The sequence below is a fragment of the Triticum urartu genome, chromosome 2 (genome assembly GCF_003073215.2).
Source record: "Triticum urartu cultivar G1812 chromosome 2, Tu2.1, whole genome shotgun sequence".
Lineage (NCBI taxonomy): Eukaryota > Viridiplantae > Streptophyta > Magnoliopsida > Poales > Poaceae > Triticum > Triticum urartu.
The window spans coordinates 169061397-169079738 of record NC_053023.1 but is presented as its reverse complement, the minus strand read 5'-3'; the positions used below and the strand labels follow the sequence as shown (position 1 = coordinate 169079738).

General features: G+C 48.7%; 2 protein-coding genes across 2 annotated transcripts; one reads left to right on the top strand and one right to left on the bottom strand.

The window, feature by feature from the left end:
• Positions 1-10345: 10345 nt before the first annotated feature.
• Positions 10346-12842, bottom strand: LOC125541348 (cytochrome P450 72A397-like). Its single transcript, XM_048704787.1, has 4 exons — positions 12262-12842; positions 11897-12138; positions 10958-11342; positions 10346-10870 (listed from the first exon to the last, which is right to left on the bottom strand). The coding sequence occupies exons 1-4, from the start codon at positions 12787-12789 to the stop codon at positions 10445-10447; spliced, it is 1581 nt and encodes a 526-aa protein (XP_048560744.1). The 5' UTR covers positions 12790-12842; the 3' UTR covers positions 10346-10444.
• A 564-nt stretch (positions 12843-13406) lies between these two features.
• Positions 13407-14273, top strand: LOC125535561 (protein NEN4-like). Its single transcript, XM_048698626.1, has one exon. It carries the CDS (start codon positions 13407-13409, stop codon positions 14271-14273), a length of 867 nt encoding a protein of 288 aa, XP_048554583.1.
• The last annotated feature ends 4069 nt before the right edge of the window (positions 14274-18342 follow it).

Sequence of the window (18342 nt, the reverse complement as noted above, 5' to 3'; positions counted from 1 at the left end):
TCGCTTGCCCTCTGCGCTCGAACGACAGAAACAGGAGGAAGAAGGAGGCAGAACACGGTGGTTTTTCTGGCGCACGTACGCCTTCCTTTTTTTTCCCCGAGCACGAACTCGACGTGTCAACGAGCTACACAGAGGAGAGGGGGTTTTATACCTGCGAGCACTGACATGCCAGGCCTCGCCCACACGCACTCACTCCCCCCACTTCCCACGCCCCGCGTGCTCCGGCTCGCGCCCGCGCATCATGCACGTACACGATCGCCGTGGCCTCCTAGCGCGCCCGACGCGGTCACCTCCCCTGGACCCTCGCTAACACACACACACACACACGCCTACGCTTGGACACGCACGCACGCACCCGAGCCCTCCCATGGGCCGAGCCCGACGCGGCCACCGCACGCACGCACGCGCACACCGCGCCACGAGCTCGCCGCAGCTTATTGCCCAACACTCTCCCCCTAGGCCGTGCCCTAGAGGAGCCGATCGTCCTCGACGTCGGCGTTCGCCAGCAGCGCCTGCTCCACTGCTGGTGCTCTCTGCATCTAAGGACAGTCCCGCTTGAAGTGGCCGCGCTCGCCGCGCTTGTAGCAGCGTTCGCGCCTGTTGCCACTGTCCCTCGTCGCCACGCTGTGCACGTCGTCGTCGTCGTCCCGAGCTCCACCTTGACGCTGTTCCTCGAGGACGCAGAATTGTTCAATGCCGGCGACGATGGGGAAGAGCCGGTTGGGCACCGTGTCCAGAAGCTTCTTCACCAGCTCCTGGTCACCCAGCGTCTCCCCAGGCTCGCAAATCGCGCCGTCATGCCCGCCGGCCTCCCGGCGTAGACATCCAGGGACTCGCCATCCTGCATCTTCATCCTGTCCAGCTCGCCGCGCAGCCTCGCCCTTCTTGCCACGCGCACCCGCTCGGCACCGATGAATCTCACCTTCAGAGAGTCCCATACCTCTCTGGCGGTGAGCTTCGCCGCCACCGAGAGCAGCACATCCTCCGGCAGCGCTCCGAGCAACAACGCGTGCGCCGTCTTGTCCTTCCTCGCGTTCACCGCAGCGTCGCCCAGCGCCACCGCCTCCCACACGGTGTGCACGTCAAGGATGGTCTGCGCCTTGATGGCCCAGACCGTGTAGTTGTCCGCAGTCAGCATCGGCATCGCCATCGTCGCCGACCCGCCTGTTCCTCCGCCGTGCGGCATGATCGCCATTGCCGCCGGCGAGCTCCAACCGAAGTTTTGATACCAATTGTTTTAACTGTGACTATGCCCTAGATCTACCTCTCTCTCTCTAGCTGCACCTCGCTTGCCCTCTGCGCTCGAACGACAGAAACAGGAGGAAGAAGAAGGAGGGAGAACACGGTGGTTTTTCCGGCGCACGTACGCCTTCCTTTTTTCCCCTCGAGCACGAACTCGACGTGTCAACGAGCTACACAGAGGAGAGGGGGTTTATACCCGCGAGACTGACATGCCAGGCCTCGCCCACACGCACTCGCTCCCCCCACTTTCCACGCCCCGCGCGCTTTGGCTCGCGCCCATGCATCGTGCACGCACACGATCGCCGCGGCCTCCTAGCGCGCCCGACGTGGTCGCCTCCCTGGACCCTCGCTAACAACCCGTGTGGCCCCGCACACACTCGCGCTAGCTCATGAACACACGCCTATGCTCGGGCACGCACGCACGCACCCGAGCCCTCCCACGGACCGAGCCCGACACGGCCACCGCACGCACGCACACACACAGCGCGTCCCGGGCTCACCGCGGCTTATTGCCCAACAGTGATGACGGTATGGACTCAAGGTGCAAGTAGTACTAGTACTACTGACCACTAGTAACAATATGTGATCAAAGTTTTACATCAAATAATTCAACATAGGACATTTGTAACGCCCAGACGTCAGTCCTCTCGCGCGTGCACGTTACTGTTGGCGGTGCCTCTCCTCGCAGCGCTGCCTTCTTCTTCTATTGATGGAACAAGAGACTACATTGTGTATTTTCCCAGCCCTCACAGCCTCCTTAACTACTCAGTATGCAACACATGTTTATACAGCAGGCCTTGGCCTCACGCACGCGCTACCAGTCACCATAACCAGCCACTAACCCATGCACTCACGCATCATCCGGCCACTAGCTCAACTAACTCCATGCACTACGGCACTACCTAACCACTAATTACATACACGTCTATACTCATCACTTGTGCCAATCTCTCAACGGTCACAAGACCCGGCTATGCAGCTAACTACGACTTTCATACAACTAACTCACCAGATCTCTTGGCTCCTCCAACTAATCAGGCCAGCACGTCTGGTCTTGCTCCATTCATACACGTGCTTGTTGTATCACACGACCTTGCCGCCTCGCGCAGCACTGCAGTTTCATTGCCATCGGCATCTCGTCGTGCTCGCGGTATCACACGGCAGCTAGTATCTCGTCTTCTTTGCCCGCTCAGCCGAGACCTCTCCGAAGAAGAACTCCCTAATCTATGCTACATGCACGACTAAAGTAAATATGCAGATACAAATGATCAAGATTAAGTTAACAATTTCCCACCTAATCTTGATTCTCCTGTCATCACAATCTTCGACGCGGATCACCCACTGCCACTTGACAACGCCATCGCGGCGCCGCGCACCTTGCCGTGGACCGACGCCATCGCATCGCCGGCGTCCATCACCATGTCCTCTTGCCGCACGCGGCAGCAACTTCTGTACGTGGACGACCTCTTGACGTGGATGACACCTTCGCGGCGCCGGTCACCACGTCGTCGCATCGGCCCATCTTGCTGATGGCATCACACCATCCTAGACAGCACCGTCGATGAGCTTGACGCCGATCCTCATGATGGCTTCGCGCCGCCGTACCTTCCAACGGCATCACACCGTTGTCTTCTTGTGGCAGCTTTGCGCCGCCATCTCCATCTAGCGGCATCGCACCGCAGCCATATGCTCGTGCGGCATCACACCGCCAAACACCTCCATGTCGCGCCACCGTCCTCCATCTCGCATGGAGTCCACCATGTGCCCGTCACCGCAGTCGTAGCCTTCACCACCATCACGCCGGCCACCATAGTCGCAGGCACCGACGTCGCCGACGCCATCGCAGCGCCGGCCTGTCACCATCTTGCCGGGGATGACGTCCTCGCGACGTCGATCATCGCACCATCTTCACCTCGCGGCATCGCACCGCAACGTCCCACCGGCGGCATTGCGCCTCTGCCGGCCATCACCTCGCGCCGGCGTCCTCCACCTCACATGGAGTCCGCCGCGGCGCTGTCACCGCCTCGGATCGACAAGGCTCTGATGCCAATTGTTGGCACTGCCTCTCCTCGTAGCGCCTTCTTCTTCTTCTATCTCAGTGTGCTGGCATGCCTTGCACAGAGATGGGCCGGGAAATTAGCGGACCTTTTTACATGCTGAATTACAAAAGTGTCAAAAGACAGAGCATGCTCTCCAATCTCAACTAGTAGAGGAGCCACTATCGAACGAGAGCCGTGGCGAGTGTTCCAGAGATTCACGATCTCCAGGCAGTCGGATTCCAATATCACATGCGAGTAGCCCCGTAGACGAGCGAAAATGGCTCCTTCTCGCAATGACAGAGCCTCAGCAATGAGAGGATCCGTGACACCGATATGCGGTTTGCACGAGGAAGCAAGCAGCGCCGTGTACGAGCGAGCTACACCGCCCGCTCCGGCTAAACCTGCTTCAGAGTTGATTGCACCATCAACATTTATCTTAATAAAACCTGCTTCTGGGGGGCGCCAGCCATGACCTGGCAACATTGTGGCCTGCTTCATTGGAATATCCAGCAAGGCCAAGTCCTCACGAATGCGTCGAGTGGAGTACACTGGATCCACATGCTCCTTCTCATGAATCCAACGATTCCGCGAATGCCAGATAGCCCACATCACCGACACAATCTGTCCTCTCGTATGATCCGGAAAACGGTCATCACATATAAGATGTCGCGCGCCCATGTTGTTGGATGTAGACGTGGGAGTCGAACATCGAGCCATGCTTGCGCTTCATCCCAGAACCTGCGTGCATGGGAGCAAGTCACCAGTGCATGCATAAGATCCTCCTCTTTAGCCAAGCATACATTGCATAGGCTTATAGGTTTGATATGTTTGTGCTTAAGGGTTGATTCGTCGGGGAGGATCTCGCGGAGAACTCTCCACCAAAAAACTCGGACCTTTGGCACAACTTTGAGCTTCCACAGAAATGTCCACATCTATTGTTCAGATTTTGAGGCACCGGTAGCCGTCCTTTCCTCTAGAGCTTTACGCTCTTTCTGAGTCACGAGAGCACGGTACGCCAACTTGACAGTGTACACACCTGAGTTTTCAAAAGCCCATGCAAAGAAATCATCCCCACCTCTAGTGCGCAATGGTATGTTCAGAATAGCATCTGCATCCGGAGCAAGAAAATTTTGTCGAACAAGATCCGTCTTCCATGTCCAGTTTTCTTCATCAATGAGCTCATTGACAGTAAGCAAAGTAGTAGGAGTGATAATGGACATAGGAGACATGCTAATGGTACCTGGAATCCATTTATCCTCCCAGATAGATATAGATTTTCCATTACCAACCCGCATGATCAAACCCGCTAAAGTGCCTCGCACCCCGCCACAATTGCCCGCCAAACTGGAGAAGCTGTCTTCGGCACTGTGGCGTGCATAAAATCCGAGTCTGGAAAGTATCGGCCCTTCAACACTCGGGCGCATAATGAATCCGAGCTAACCATGAACCTCCACCCATGCTTCCCGAGGAGTGCGAGGTTGAACAGCCGCATGTCACGAAAGCCCATTCCCCCCTGGACTTTTGGCGATGCCAGCGCTTTCCAAGAAATCCAGTGCAAAGATCTCTTGTGCAGGGAGCTACTCCACCAATATTTGGCCATATTGGAAGTATACTTTTTACATACCTTCTTAGTAAGTCGAAAGCATGACATGCTGAATGTAGGGATGGCTTGGACGATGGATTTGAGCAAGATCTCCCTACCCGCGCATGCAAAATTTCGCTCTAACCACCCCCGCATACTGCCACAAGCTCTTTCACCAATGTGATCGAAAGTGTCGCTGGTAATCCTCCCCACAGCTGTGGGTAGGCCAAGATATCTCTCATGAAAGCCTCCACCATAATACCAAGTCTCTGTTTGATTCTATTTCAGACTTCGGTGGGGGAATTTGTTGTGAAGAAAACCGAGCTCTTGTCTTTATTAACACTTTGGCCCGAACAAGCAGCATAAATTTGCAGAATTTGGTTCAATCTATCTGCACTTTCCTCCGTTGCACTGAAAAAGATCAAGCTATCGTCAGCGAACAAGAGATGATTTACCCATGGCGATCTGTACGAGACCCGAATCCCTCTGTCTATAAAGTTGCCACCATAATAGTTCAGCAGAGAGGTGAGTCCTTCCACACATAGCAGAAACAGAAAGGGGGATGCCGGACATCCCTGTCTCAAACCCCGAGAGGGTGTGAAGAAAGGAAGTAGCTCACCGTTCATTCTGACAGTGAATCTGACTGACATCACACACTTCATAATCAGTCGAACAAAACTCGTGGCCAAAACCCAGTCTGAGAAGCACAGCCTCCAAGTAATGCCACTCCACGCGATCATACGCTTTCATCATGTCTAACTTAATAGCACATGAGAAATTTTTCCCTTTTTTCCTCCTCTTCATTGAGTGAATACTCTCGAATGCTACCAGTATGTTGTCAGTTATCAACCTGCCTGGTACAAACGCACTTTGTTCCTCCCCCACTATTGAGTCCATCCACGGTTTCATGCGATTAGTAATCGCTTTAGCAGCAATCTTGTAGGGAACCGGACAAAGCGATATGGGACGATATTGGGTGATGGATTGGGGGTGTCGTACCTTAGGGATCAGCGTGATAGAAGTGTCATTAAGGCCCATAGGAAGCTCCCCACCATTCAAAAAATCTAACACAGCCGGCACTAAATCTTTCTCAACAACTGACCAGTGTCGCTAAAAAGACCCCGCAGTGAAACCATCAATGCCAAGCGATTTGGACGGGGCCATTTGAAACAGTGTCGTGCATACTTCCGCAGCCTCAAAGGATCGCTGAAGATCATCATTCATAATCAGAGTAACCCGTTCTGGCACAAAGTGGAGCAAACCGTCCATGTTCTGAAAACCCTGCGAAGTATAAAGTTGTTGATAGAACCCTTGGACTTCCACCTTCTCCTCCTCAGAGTCCGCACATACAGATCCATCTAGCCGCTTCAGACCAGCTATACGATTCATATGTTTCCTTTGCTTTGCCTGTGCTTGAAAGTGAGCTGTATTGCGATCACCTGCGCGTAGCCAGCGAACTCTTGATCGCTGCCGCAACAAAACTTCTTCTTGGTGGAACAAGAAACTACATTGTGTATTTTCCCAGCTGATGCTTTGCCGAGAGGCTCTCCTCATTGGTGGAACAAGAAACTACATTGTGTATTTTCCCAGCCCTCACGGCCTCCTTGATTACTCAGTATGCAACACATGTTTATACAGCAGGCCTTGGCTTCACGCATGCGCTACCAGTCACCATAACCAGCCACTAACCCATGCACTCACGCATCACCCGGCCACTAGCTCAACTAACTCCATGCACTACGGCACTACCTAACCACTAATTACATGCACGTCTATACTCATCGCTTGTGCCAATCTCTCAACGGTCATAAGACCCGGCTATGCAGCTAACTACGACTTGCATACAACTAACTCACCAGATCTCTTGGCTCCTCCAACTAATCAGGCCAGCACGTCCGGTCTTGCTCCATTCATACACGTGCTTGCTGTATCACACGACCTTGCCGCCTTGCGCAGCACTGCAGTTTCACACTGCCATCGGCATCTCGCCATGCTCGCCGTATCACACGGCAGCTAGTATCTCATCTTCTTTGCCCGCTCATCCGAGACCTCTCCGGAGAAGAACTCCCTAATCTATGCTACATGCACGACTAAAGCAAATATGCAGATACAAGTGATCAAGATTAAGCTAACAGTTACTTTCTTTCCACCGATTTCCGTCCGCATGATGCATTCCATACAACCAACTGATAAAAGAGCGGAGGTGGTCGCAGCATTACTTGACGGTTATTCTCTTCTTCTTCTTCAGTGGCCACTGTCATCTTCAATTGCTGCTATTTTATGTGTCTAGATTTTAATCATATAACCCTTGATCATTGCAATAGAGAGAGCAATCAGGTAGCTCATGAACTAGCTAGGCTAGCTAGATTTTCTCCTTCGAATTCTTGGCTGGAATTTGCGCCTGATGCGGTTACTCCCTGGATTGTAAACGATGCCACCCTATGACTGAATAAAGGAGGAGATGATCGTAAAGAGAACTGATAAAAGAGCTCATCTAAGAAAATGATAAAATACTAGCTGATAGGCGTACACAAAGGGAAAACCTAAAATTACCAAGACCACACATAGAAAGAAACAAAAAGGAATGAAGGAGTGAATTTCTTCAGGATTTTTTACTTGTTCATTTATTACATTTTTGTTCAATCGAAAAAAGAAAATTTATGAAGTTTTTCCAAAAAAAGTTTATAAAATTTGGCTAAGTTTATATAAAAATATAAACATTTACAGTAACAACCATTGGATGCGAAAATATGTTTGATGATGAATCTGATTATTCTATAAACTTGGTCAATGTACAAATTTTGACTTGAGAAAAAACTAATATGCAGAGTAAATATAACCGAATGGAGTAGTTTGGTGTAAGAATATTACATAGCTTGGATTGTCCGTCAAATCGACAACTTGCATTCGTATTGACAAGAACTTCAATACCCGATTGCCATGATTCATGAAATTGCCACCCGGCATTTTTACCAAAGTTATCACGTGATAAAGCTGGTGCCCGTATACTGGTAACTTTATAAATCACTTAGTGCTTTTAAACTGATTTTTCCAATGAAGCATACACATACGATGTCTAATATCAAAGCTCTTGTCAAGACATAGACGATTGTGAAGGCGGGTCGTAAATTATATATGAGGTTTGGGATTTATTACATTTTTTACAGCTAGGATTTATTACATTTTAAATTTTCAAGTATCAAAAGAATTTCGACATCTATTTTTTGCCTTATTTGCATACATGCAAATTGCAAGGGTGTTGATGATAAAACTCTCGCTTCCCCGTTCTATTGCATCCCATCAACATAACCGGCCGGTGGTGTGATCTACCGTGCAAATGAACATCACTCTCTAAAACTACAAGATGAAATTTTGGGGAAGGGAATAGTGAAAGAAGGTAGCACACTAAGAACATCTCTAACATATCCCCTAAATTTAATCCTTCAAACCTTCTCCTTATCCCCAAAAGTCAATTTATTTGAGGGATTAAACTTTTTCTCAGCTAGCAGACCCCCGATGTTTAATCCCCTCCTTTTTTGGTTTGCCGATACTTCCAAACCTTTGGTAAAACAATTGAAACAAAACCATCACATTTGAAAGCAAACATAAACATTTCAAAGGCATCATAACTGAACTAGGGCATAAATAAAGTTCATCCAATCCATCAAACGTAACCATAGGTGCCAAAAGGCACCAAATGAACAAGTTATTCGAGAAAACCACCAACACATGGTGGACCAAAAGCCATCCTCATGCATTTGCGCCGTCACCATCGATGCCACCATTTCCGCCTCATTCATTGTTGTCGCCCCCACACATCTTAGCTAAGACATCCCTACAACTGAATTGCCAATATTGTCTTGCCCTCTCGACCATGTTGTTGGGATCCATGAACATGATAGCACGGTCCTTGACCACCCTTTTGCTTTTTTGCTCCTCAACCACCAATGCAAGCTTTTGCTCCTCAAGCATAGTGTTTTTTTCATCGGTCTCCAATGCAAGTCTTTTCGTCCCAAATTCAAGTCCTTTTTGTTCCACTGGCACCTTCCACTCTTGAGCCGCAACCATTGCCTTCCCCTTCTCATCCTCCATCATCTTCATCTCATCGAAAAAATTCACCTTCTCCTTCTAGTCGGCTGCCAAGGCCCTCTTCACCTCCACCAACACAGTTAATTCTTTGTTGTGTGCTCCAACACCACCATTATTCTTGGTTAATTTTTTATCCATCCGGCCAGGCATAAGGGGTGGCCTAGTTCTCTACCAACTCATCATCATCAACAACATCGGTATTTCTCACCATCATCTCATAGAAACAAGTCCTGCTTGGTATTAACAAGGACCTTTTCGAGGTCATGTCTTGGTTCCCTAGGAGGTTTGTACTTAGTGGATCCATAAAAAATATAGGCATTTGAAACACCTAGGAGTTGTATGTGGTTTATCGTCTGGTCGACCATACGACAAAAACTTTCCTACCAGAAATTGAACTTAATAACACTAACACTAGGGGGCCAATGGTCATCAGTAGGGATTTCCACCTCATCAGAGAAGCATCAGACAAGAGCTCAGATAATATTTGCCGTCAAGGTTCAACAGTTTCAATCCCGACATTGCTAACATGGCTCTTAGGCAAAATTAGAGAGTGGGTGCAAGATATACTCATAAGAAAATGTAGCTAGCCCTGATAAGGTCATTTTAGACGAAAGATATGAATCCATTCATCTTCTTTTTCTTATAGATATTGATCAAGTTCCCGGCAGGAGTTAGGACCACCCGATCCCCGTAGAAGAAAATTAACATTGAGGGCATGCATAGAAATGTTACCTCCTTTGATAATAGAGAAACCTAATTCCTTGGATGAAATAGAGAATTTGAATGGCCAATTTTGAAGCAGCTTCACTTTGAAATGGGATGCACGACCTCCAAAGCAAGATAGAAGTATGGTGTCGACCGATTCCTCAGTCAAACGGATGCGGGATCTGGTGAATTCAGCCACAAGGAAGAATTCTTGGAGATTTGTCTTCCTCAAAATTGATAGGAACACCCCATTTCCTCGAGACTACCTGCGTGAATTCCTGGACTCTGTCGAAGTTGAGATCAGCTAGTGACATGGTTGGTGGGAAGTAGAGGTTGGATAAGAGTGGTGGCCGCCGTGTCCGGAGTGGATCACGATGCTAGGAGCAATGGGGTGGCCGCCAGGGCCACGGAGGACGGCGGTAGAGTGCTAGTATTTTTTGAATATAAGATGTGATGTGCTTAGTAACCACGCGCGTTGGGTTCGGAAGATCGCCGCTGGCATTGGCACCGCGCACGCAACAGTCAAACAAGTTGCACAGTAGGAAGCTCCATGCGTGGAGTTTTAATGGGCTAGGACCATATATGTGCATGGTATCAAGGATATAGTGTATATGTGGAGGATTGAGTGGGTGGTGACACCAAACAACAACCACCAACTCGGCTTTCATTGTAAAGGCACAAAAAATGGTTCACGTGAAGTCTCAATCCCATCGGTATTTTAATGCATTATTATTTTAGTCACACGACAACAAATAGTGCACAACATGTAGATTGTCGTGGGTGGTGATCAAATTGCCCTAAGCTTGATTTGCGCACCATGCATTGGGCGCATCAGTCTGGTGTTATTTACGGCATGAGTGTATGACGGTGCGAGCTCAAACTCAAAGCATTGAAGGATCATGCAAAACGCCATCTTAGCCTCAAGAAGGGCAAACTGTTGGGCAATGCAGATACGTGGCCCCCAACTGAATGGTAGGAATGCACCGGGATTCTTGGATGCCTGGGAGATCCCGTTGGTGAACCTCTCCGGCTTGAACTCATGTACGTCCCCTCCCCATATATCTGGGTCATGGTTCATTAACAACAGGGGAAGCTCAATGAGAACACCGGCGGGGTATGTGATGCCCCCAATCTTTATCTCCTTGTATGTTTTACGGAAGAATGCGACAGCAGGCGAGTACAACCGGAGTACCTCATAAAGAATCAAGGTCACCTGCAAATATAGTAGATTGCAAGATTTATACATCCAATTTTATATCCTGTTGTAACAATGGAATCAAGTAAACAAAACACCACTCACTGTTTTGAGTCGGTTAACGCCTTCATACTCAAGTTTGTTTTTTCCAAATAAGTTAATGATCTCCTCCCTTGCACGGTCCTGCCACTCTGGATGCATACTTAGTACGATCTTTGTCCATGTGAGTAGTATTGATGTTGTTTCTGTCCCTGCAAGATAGAACAACTTGCATTCCTCCAGGACCTCTTTAATGGTCATTCCTGAGATGAATTGGCCGTTGTCATCTGAGGTTCTCATGTTTGACTCAAGCATCAAGCTGAGTAAGTCCTCTTTGGTATTTTCTCCTTCTTGCATAGCTTGCATTCTTTTTCCAATTAAACCATGTAGAATGGATTCAATTTCACTATTATTTTGATGCATCTTTCTATTATTTTTGGTGGGCAAGGACCTGTAAATACCACTGACTATTAGCACATATGGATTAATGGTACTAAATCACGGAATAACTCTCATTATTTAAGGTAGAGCTCAGATCGACAAAACATGGTCTCTAGTGTTAATCTACATCAGTATTCCCGTCTTTGATTAATGCTGATTTTAAAAATCTATATCAGAGATCCTCACAAGAAAAATCGATGCTAGCATATTAGCTTTTGGCAGGAAGTTTGTACTATCTTGAAACTTGATGGAAAAGATGAATACTCCATCCATTCCAAAAACAATTATTTTAGAATGGAGGAAGTACATATTAATGAAGTTTAACTAGTACTACCCCCGTCATGGTTTATTGATCCCCTTAATATTTTGTGCTAAACTTGCACCATAAATTTAACTAAGAAAATGATAATGCATGTTACCAAAAAATATATCGTTGGATTCGTATTAATTTTTGATGACATGCATTATTATTTTTCTAGTTAAATCTTTGGTCAAAGTTTCGCACAAAATGCTAAGAGGACTAATAAACCAGAACGAAGATAGTACTACGAGGTGCTGACTCACAAGTAACCGGGAATGCCAATCTTCCAAGCCCCGGCAATGCGTTCAACTTGCTCGGATTGCAGCTGGAAAACCCTAGCACCTTTGAGGTAGTTACTGCCAAATGCGGTGCGAGAAATGACATCTCCAGTGAGTCTTTGGAACTCCGGGAAGACATCCAACTCATAGGTACCGTCTGAGCCAAGGGACCGCGTCCATCTATTGACAAGTTCTTCGCAGCTTGTAGACAACGCTGGCAGCATGAGCTGCAAATTAAACGAGTTTTTCAGAATAACCGGATTAAATGATGTACGCTCAGAGGATCAATCACACACTTAATTCCTGTAAAACAATCGTGAGCCAATGCTTGATGAAACGATTACAAATACCTTGAGCTTCTCGAGGTGGAACGCAGGGTTAAGGATCCTTCTATGCTTGACCCATTTCTCGCCCTCGTGTTCCGCCAGGCCTGCGGCAAGCAGCCTGGACAGTGGCGGAAACTTGACTTTCTCGAAGTGGCCGAATTTGTTGGATAACACTTCCTTGGCCAAGTCAGGGTTGTGTATGGTCACCTTGGGGTACATAGCATACCAAGACATACATGTCTTGCCATGCTCGCGGACAATGTCGCAGAGGAGCGGCGCGATGAGGGGGGCTATGCTGTGGCAGCGCAGCGGCATCGACCTCGATTGCGCCTCCTTGCGCCGGCGCCGATAATCCATCATATCCCCGATGACGAAGCGGTACGACGTGCCACGAAGACCCTGGGCGCGCAAGGCATGCTCAAGCCGCCGCGGGTGCCACCACAGCAAATCTACCAGCCGGCTAGCCTGCCATAGGAGCACAAAGCCGATGGTGCCACATACAAGGGAGTTCCACGGCACTGAAGCTGCACTCATGAGCGTGCTAAGAACCATTCTCTCTCTTGACAAGTTGTGGGAAGAAAGGCCAGTTGACAGTGCAAAAGGCTGATTTGGTTGGATGGGTATATGCTAGAGATGGACACAATATATAGAGATGTCTCGTTTGTTTAAAATATGTTCTTGCACTATAATAGCAAAGGTTGTGGCCTATCTGATCCATGCCTTTGCTCCTAAGGAACTTGGTAGATAAGGAACTGCGGTGAAGATCCGATTGGCAGGTGACTAGTTAAACTAAAAGCGGTGACGACATGGACTCAAGGTGCAAGTAGTACTAGTACCACCGACCAGTAACAATGTGATCAAAGTTTGACACCAATAATTCAACGTACGATTTTGTAACGCCCGAACGGTCAGTCCTTTAGAGCATCTCCAGCTGTTGGCCTCTCCAGGAGGTATTTTTTCGCCTCCTGGGAGGCTGCCGGCGAAAACTTCGGCTTGGGGGTGGAATTTTTTCCACTCGTTGCGCCCCCAGAGCTCCATCGGCAGGCTCCTCCGACAAGACAGGGATCATCCATTCTCCCATCTCTTCTCTCCTCCATTCCTTCAAGCAAGAAACAAACAAACAAAGCTCCATCGCCAAGAAACCATCACCGAGTTGCTTGCCGGAACCAATGGCGACCACCAAGAAGAGGGAGATGGTGTTCTTCGACGTGGAGGCTGCGCAGTCCCTGTCGCTGCCCGGCGAGTGCAGCCTGCTGGAGTTCGCCACCATCCTCGTCTGCCCACGCCGCCTCGTCGAGGTCTCCAGCTACTCCACCCTCATCCGCCCGGACGACGCCGGCGCCGATGGTGGCGTCCTCTCCGCCTCCTCCGGCGCACCCTCGTTCGAGGACGTCTTCCCGGACATCTTCGAGCTGCTGGACGGCCGCGTGTGGGCGGGCCACGGCATCCGGCGCACCGGCTGCCCGCGCATGCGCGAGGCCTTCGCCGCCTTCGGCCTGGGCGCGCCGGAGCCCGTGGGCGTCGTCGACTCGCTCGACGTGCTCCTCGCGCAGGGCGCGCAGGGGTGCTTCGGGCCGGCCGCCGCCGGGGACGACGGCCAGGTGGAGGACGAGGAGGCGGCGGCGGCGGCCCTGGCGGAGCACTTCGGGATCGGCGCGCGGCGGGCGCGGGGGCTCCGGTGCCTGGACGGGGCGCGCGTGAGCCTTGAGGTACTGGGACACCACGAAGGAATAGAATTTTTTTTCCACAGCGGCGGCGGCCCCCGCGCGGGGACAGCGGCGGCGGCAGCGAGGGCCAAGCGCGAGGAGGATGCGGGGCGGCAAGCTCGGCGGGTCCGGCGTAGCTGGACGTCGTCGGCGAGGCGTTCTGTGCGGGCAGGAGTTGGTGGGGGAGAGAAAGAGAAAAGAGATCACGTGGGTGGGCCCGAAGGAAAAGCGATGAGAGAGAGGGAGTGGGAGGCTGACAATGGGTCCAAAGCAACTAAAGTAGTCTCTCTCCTCCCCCAGCTGCCCCCCGGGATCCTGGGAATGGGATGAGAGCGCCGGCCATAGTTTTGGCCAAATCCGGCGATATTTGTGCTCCTGGGGGCGCGAGTGGAAACTTTTTTGACCGCCGGCGCTGGAAAAGTGCTCTTGGGGGTCTTCCTGGGGAGACGGGTGGAGATGCTCTTAGCGCGTGCGTGTGACTTTCCTTCCACCGATTTCCATCCGCATGATAAATTCCATACAACCAACTGATAAAAGAGCTCATCTAAAAAAATGATAAAAAAACTAGCTGTACATAAAGGGAAAACCTAAAATTACTAAGACCACACAGGGAAAGAGAAAAAAATGAATGACATGAGTGAGTTTCTTCGGGTATGAAGGAACTCACTCATGTCATTCATTTATTAAATTTTCGTTGAATCAAAAAAATTATGAAGCTTTTCAAAAAAAAAGTTTATAAAATTTGGCCACGTTTACATGAAAATATGAATATTTACAATAACAAATATAGGACGTGAAAATACATTAGATGATAAATTCAGTTATTCTATAAACTTGGTCAATTAACAAATTTTGACTTGAGAAAATACTAATATTAGAGTGCATATAAATGAAGGGAGCAGTTTGGTGTAAGAATATTACAAAGCTCGGATTCGGATTCTCATTGACAATTTACATTCGTATTGACAAGCACTTCGATACCTGATTCCCAGAGTTCATGAAATCGTCACCCAACTTTTTGTTACCAAAGTTATCACGTGGCAACTCTGGTACCTGTATGGTGATAACTCTATAAATCACTTGGTGCTCAACTTTTAAACTGATTTTTCTACGGAAGCATACACATATGGTATCCAATATCAAAGCTCTCGTCGAGACAAATCCAATTGTGAAGATAGATCGTAAATAAGATATGAGGTTTGGGATTTATTACATTTTTTGCTGTTATACATTTTAAATTTCCCAGTATCAAAACAACCAATGACATCTATTTTTTACCATATTCGCATGCATGCAAATTGCAAAGGAGTATTGATGCTAAAATTCTCGCCTCCACATCCCATCAACATAACTGATGGGTGGCGGGACCTGGCGTGCAAATCAACATCACTCTCTAAAGCTATGAGATGAAATCTTGGGGGAAGGAAACAGTGAAAGATGGTAGCACACTAAGAGCATCTCTAATAGATCTCCTAAACTTAATCCGGTAAACCTTCTCCTTATCCTCAAAAGTCAATTTTTTTGAGGGATTGAACCTTTTCACAGCTAGCAGATCCCCCGTATTTAATCCCCTATTGCTTTTCCAACTCTTCCAAACCTTTGGTCAAACAATTAAAACAAAACCATTACATTTGAAAGAAAACATAAACATTTCAAATGCATCATATCATAATTAAACTAGGTGATAAATAAAGCTCATCCAATCCGTTAAACATAAACCATAGGTGCCAAAAGGCACCGAATGAACAAGTCATTCCAAAAACCACCAACACATGGTGGACCAAAAGCCATCGTAGCATGGGCCTCATGCACTAGCATCGTCACCGGCGATGCCACCATTGCCGCCTCCTCCGTGGTTGTCGCCACCACACATCTAGCTAAGATGCCCCCACAACTGAACTCCCAATATTGTCTCGGCTCTCGACCATGTTGCTGGGATCCATGAATATGATAGAGAGGTCCTTGACCACCCTCCTACTTTGTTGCTCCTCGACCGCCAATGTAAGCTTTTGCTCCTCAAGCTCAGTCTTTTTCATTTTTTCCTCGATCTGCAATGCAAGCCTTTTCATCTCAAGTTCAATTCCTTTTTCTTCCGCTAGCACCTTCCTCTCTCGAGTTGTCACCTTTGCCTTCCACTTCTCCTCCATCATCTTCATATCATAGACAAAAGTCACCTTCTCATCCTTCTGGTCGGCTGCCAATGCACCTCCACCAACACAATCAACTCTTGTTTGTATGCTCCAATGCCACCATTCTTCTTGATTTTCTTTGCAATTTTTGATCCATCCGGTCGGTGCTACTTCTTGAGTTTGCGTTGGTTTTTCCCTTGAAGAGGAAAGGGTGATGCAGCAAAGTAGAGATAAGTATTTCCCTCAGTTAGAGAACTAAGGTATCAATCCAGTAGGAGACAACGCACAAAGCACCTAATACTTGCACAAACAATCAAATAACTTGCACCCAACGCGATAAAGGGGTTGTCAATCCCTTCACGGTTACTTGCAAAAGTGAGACCTGATAGAGATAGATGAAACTAAACAAACGATAAAGTAAATATTTTTGGTATTTTTGCTTTATAGATAGGAAAGTAAAAGATTGCAGAATAGTAGACCGGAAACTTATATGACGGAAAATAGACCCCGGGGCCATAGATTTGTGACGCACCAATACCGGCGCTCCAGATGCCTTCCATGGATTCCGAGTTTTGTCGTGTGATTTGTTTTATTCGTTGCATTCTTTATTACATCATTTGCATTGCATCATGTCATCATGCAACCCTTTTTAAAACTCGGCTCAATAAATTGTGTGGATCTTTGATCCATTTAAATCAAGGGAATTCACATGGTGAGTTCACTTTATAACATATCCTCTCAATATTTAGGGAGCTACATAAATATTCCATTGTTTTGGAATTAACCATAACACACTTGCAAAATATTCCATGCTTTTGTTATCTCAATTCTTGGTCTCCAACTTTGCCCATAAATTCTTTCATCACTTTCTGGAGCTCCACCAAAAATCTCAACATTTTGGCCACTCCTAAACCTAGTCCCAATTCAAACCCATTCAAATGATATTCAAATGAGTTTGAATTTAAATCTTGCATTCGTGCCAACTTCTATTTTCTCGGACCAAGCGCTTTTTCATGAGTCCGGGAAATTTATCCGTGTGTCCAACTTCTTCCCCTAACACCTCCTTTCTTCTCCTTTTCTTCTTTGTTATTAGTAAATAAGAGAGAGAGAGAGAGAAGAGCCTGGCTGGACCTCCCACCAGCTGCAACCTGCAGTTAGGCCGGCCCATTTGCACCAAGGCCCGGCTCTAACCCTAGCCTGACCGATCCCATCTCTCGATATGTCAGGAGTCTCAGCTTTTTCCCTCTAGTTAGGGTTTGTGTTCCTCCCGGGGCGACGTGGTCGCCGCCGTTGAGATCTGCCTCCCCTACCTCTCCTCTCTCGGCCCGACGCCGGCTCGTGTTCTAGGGCGGCCGCGGGTCATCCTGAGCCAGGCGGTGGCGGCAGGGCGGAGAGTGTCTTTTAGGGTTTCTCCAAAAGACCCGATACTCACCCATTGGGTTAGGGTTTCGCGATGGCTTCAACTCGACTTCGAACACTGCTGCGCCAGGTTCACAGGAGGTCGACGAAGTGGAAACAATGATGAAAGAGCTGGGTCTCCGGGAGGAGGACCTGGACGATGTGGTTTTTGACGAGGAAGCGGCGCCGCCGGAGGCGGCCCGCTGGATTGCCCTAGCCAAGGTTCACTGCTCCAAAACCTACAGTCAATACTGGTTCTTCCGGAACATGAGGGCGGCATGGGATCTAGCCCAAGAAGTGAAATTCAAGCCGCTGGAAGAAAATCTCTACACCGTCCAATTTTCTTGTTTAGGTGATTGGGAAAGAGTAACCCAGGAGGGGCCTTGGCACTTTCGGGGCGACGATGTCATCCTCAAGCCTTACGATGGACTTGCTAAACCATCAACAGTCCCCCTCGACACCATTGATATCTGGGCACAAGTTCATGACGTACCGCCCCTGTATGCCCACCTAGTGCCATCCCTAGCGGCGAAAGTGGGGGAAGTACTCTATGCTGAACCCCAGCCGCAAGATTTCACGGGGAACTTTCATCGCGTGTGGATCAGGATCAATGTCACTAAACCGCTGAAGAATGCAGTGTCAATGATCAGAGAGGGGAAGCGCCAGATATACCGGGTCAAATATGAAAAGCTACCGGACTGGTGTGCTATGTGCGGCATGCTTGGTCATCTCTTCAAGGAGCACGGTACCGGAATCCACCCACCAGAAGCACTGATTTTTAAGAAACTACGGGCATCGTGGGTTATGCGGACCGGTCAAGGGCCAGGTGGCGGACGGGGCCGAAGAGGAGGACGAAGAGGAGGCCGCAATGG

Bases quoted from the DNA above. Each gene is read 5' to 3' on its own strand.
- LOC125541348 (XM_048704787.1), bottom strand. From the start codon at position 12,789: ATGGTTCTTAGCACGCTCATGAGTGCAGCTTCAGTGCCGTGGAACTCC. The intron at 11,343-11,896 runs GTGAGTCAGCAC...TGGTATTTACAG, and splicing joins ATTGGCATTCCCGGTTACTT to GTCCTTGCCCACCAAAAATA. The intron at 10,871-10,957 runs GTGAGTGGTGTT...CTATATTTGCAG, and splicing joins GCGTTAACCGACTCAAAACA to GTGACCTTGATTCTTTATGA.
- LOC125535561 (XM_048698626.1), top strand. From the start codon at position 13,407: ATGGCGACCACCAAGAAGAGGGAGATGGTGTTCTTCGACGTGGAGGCT.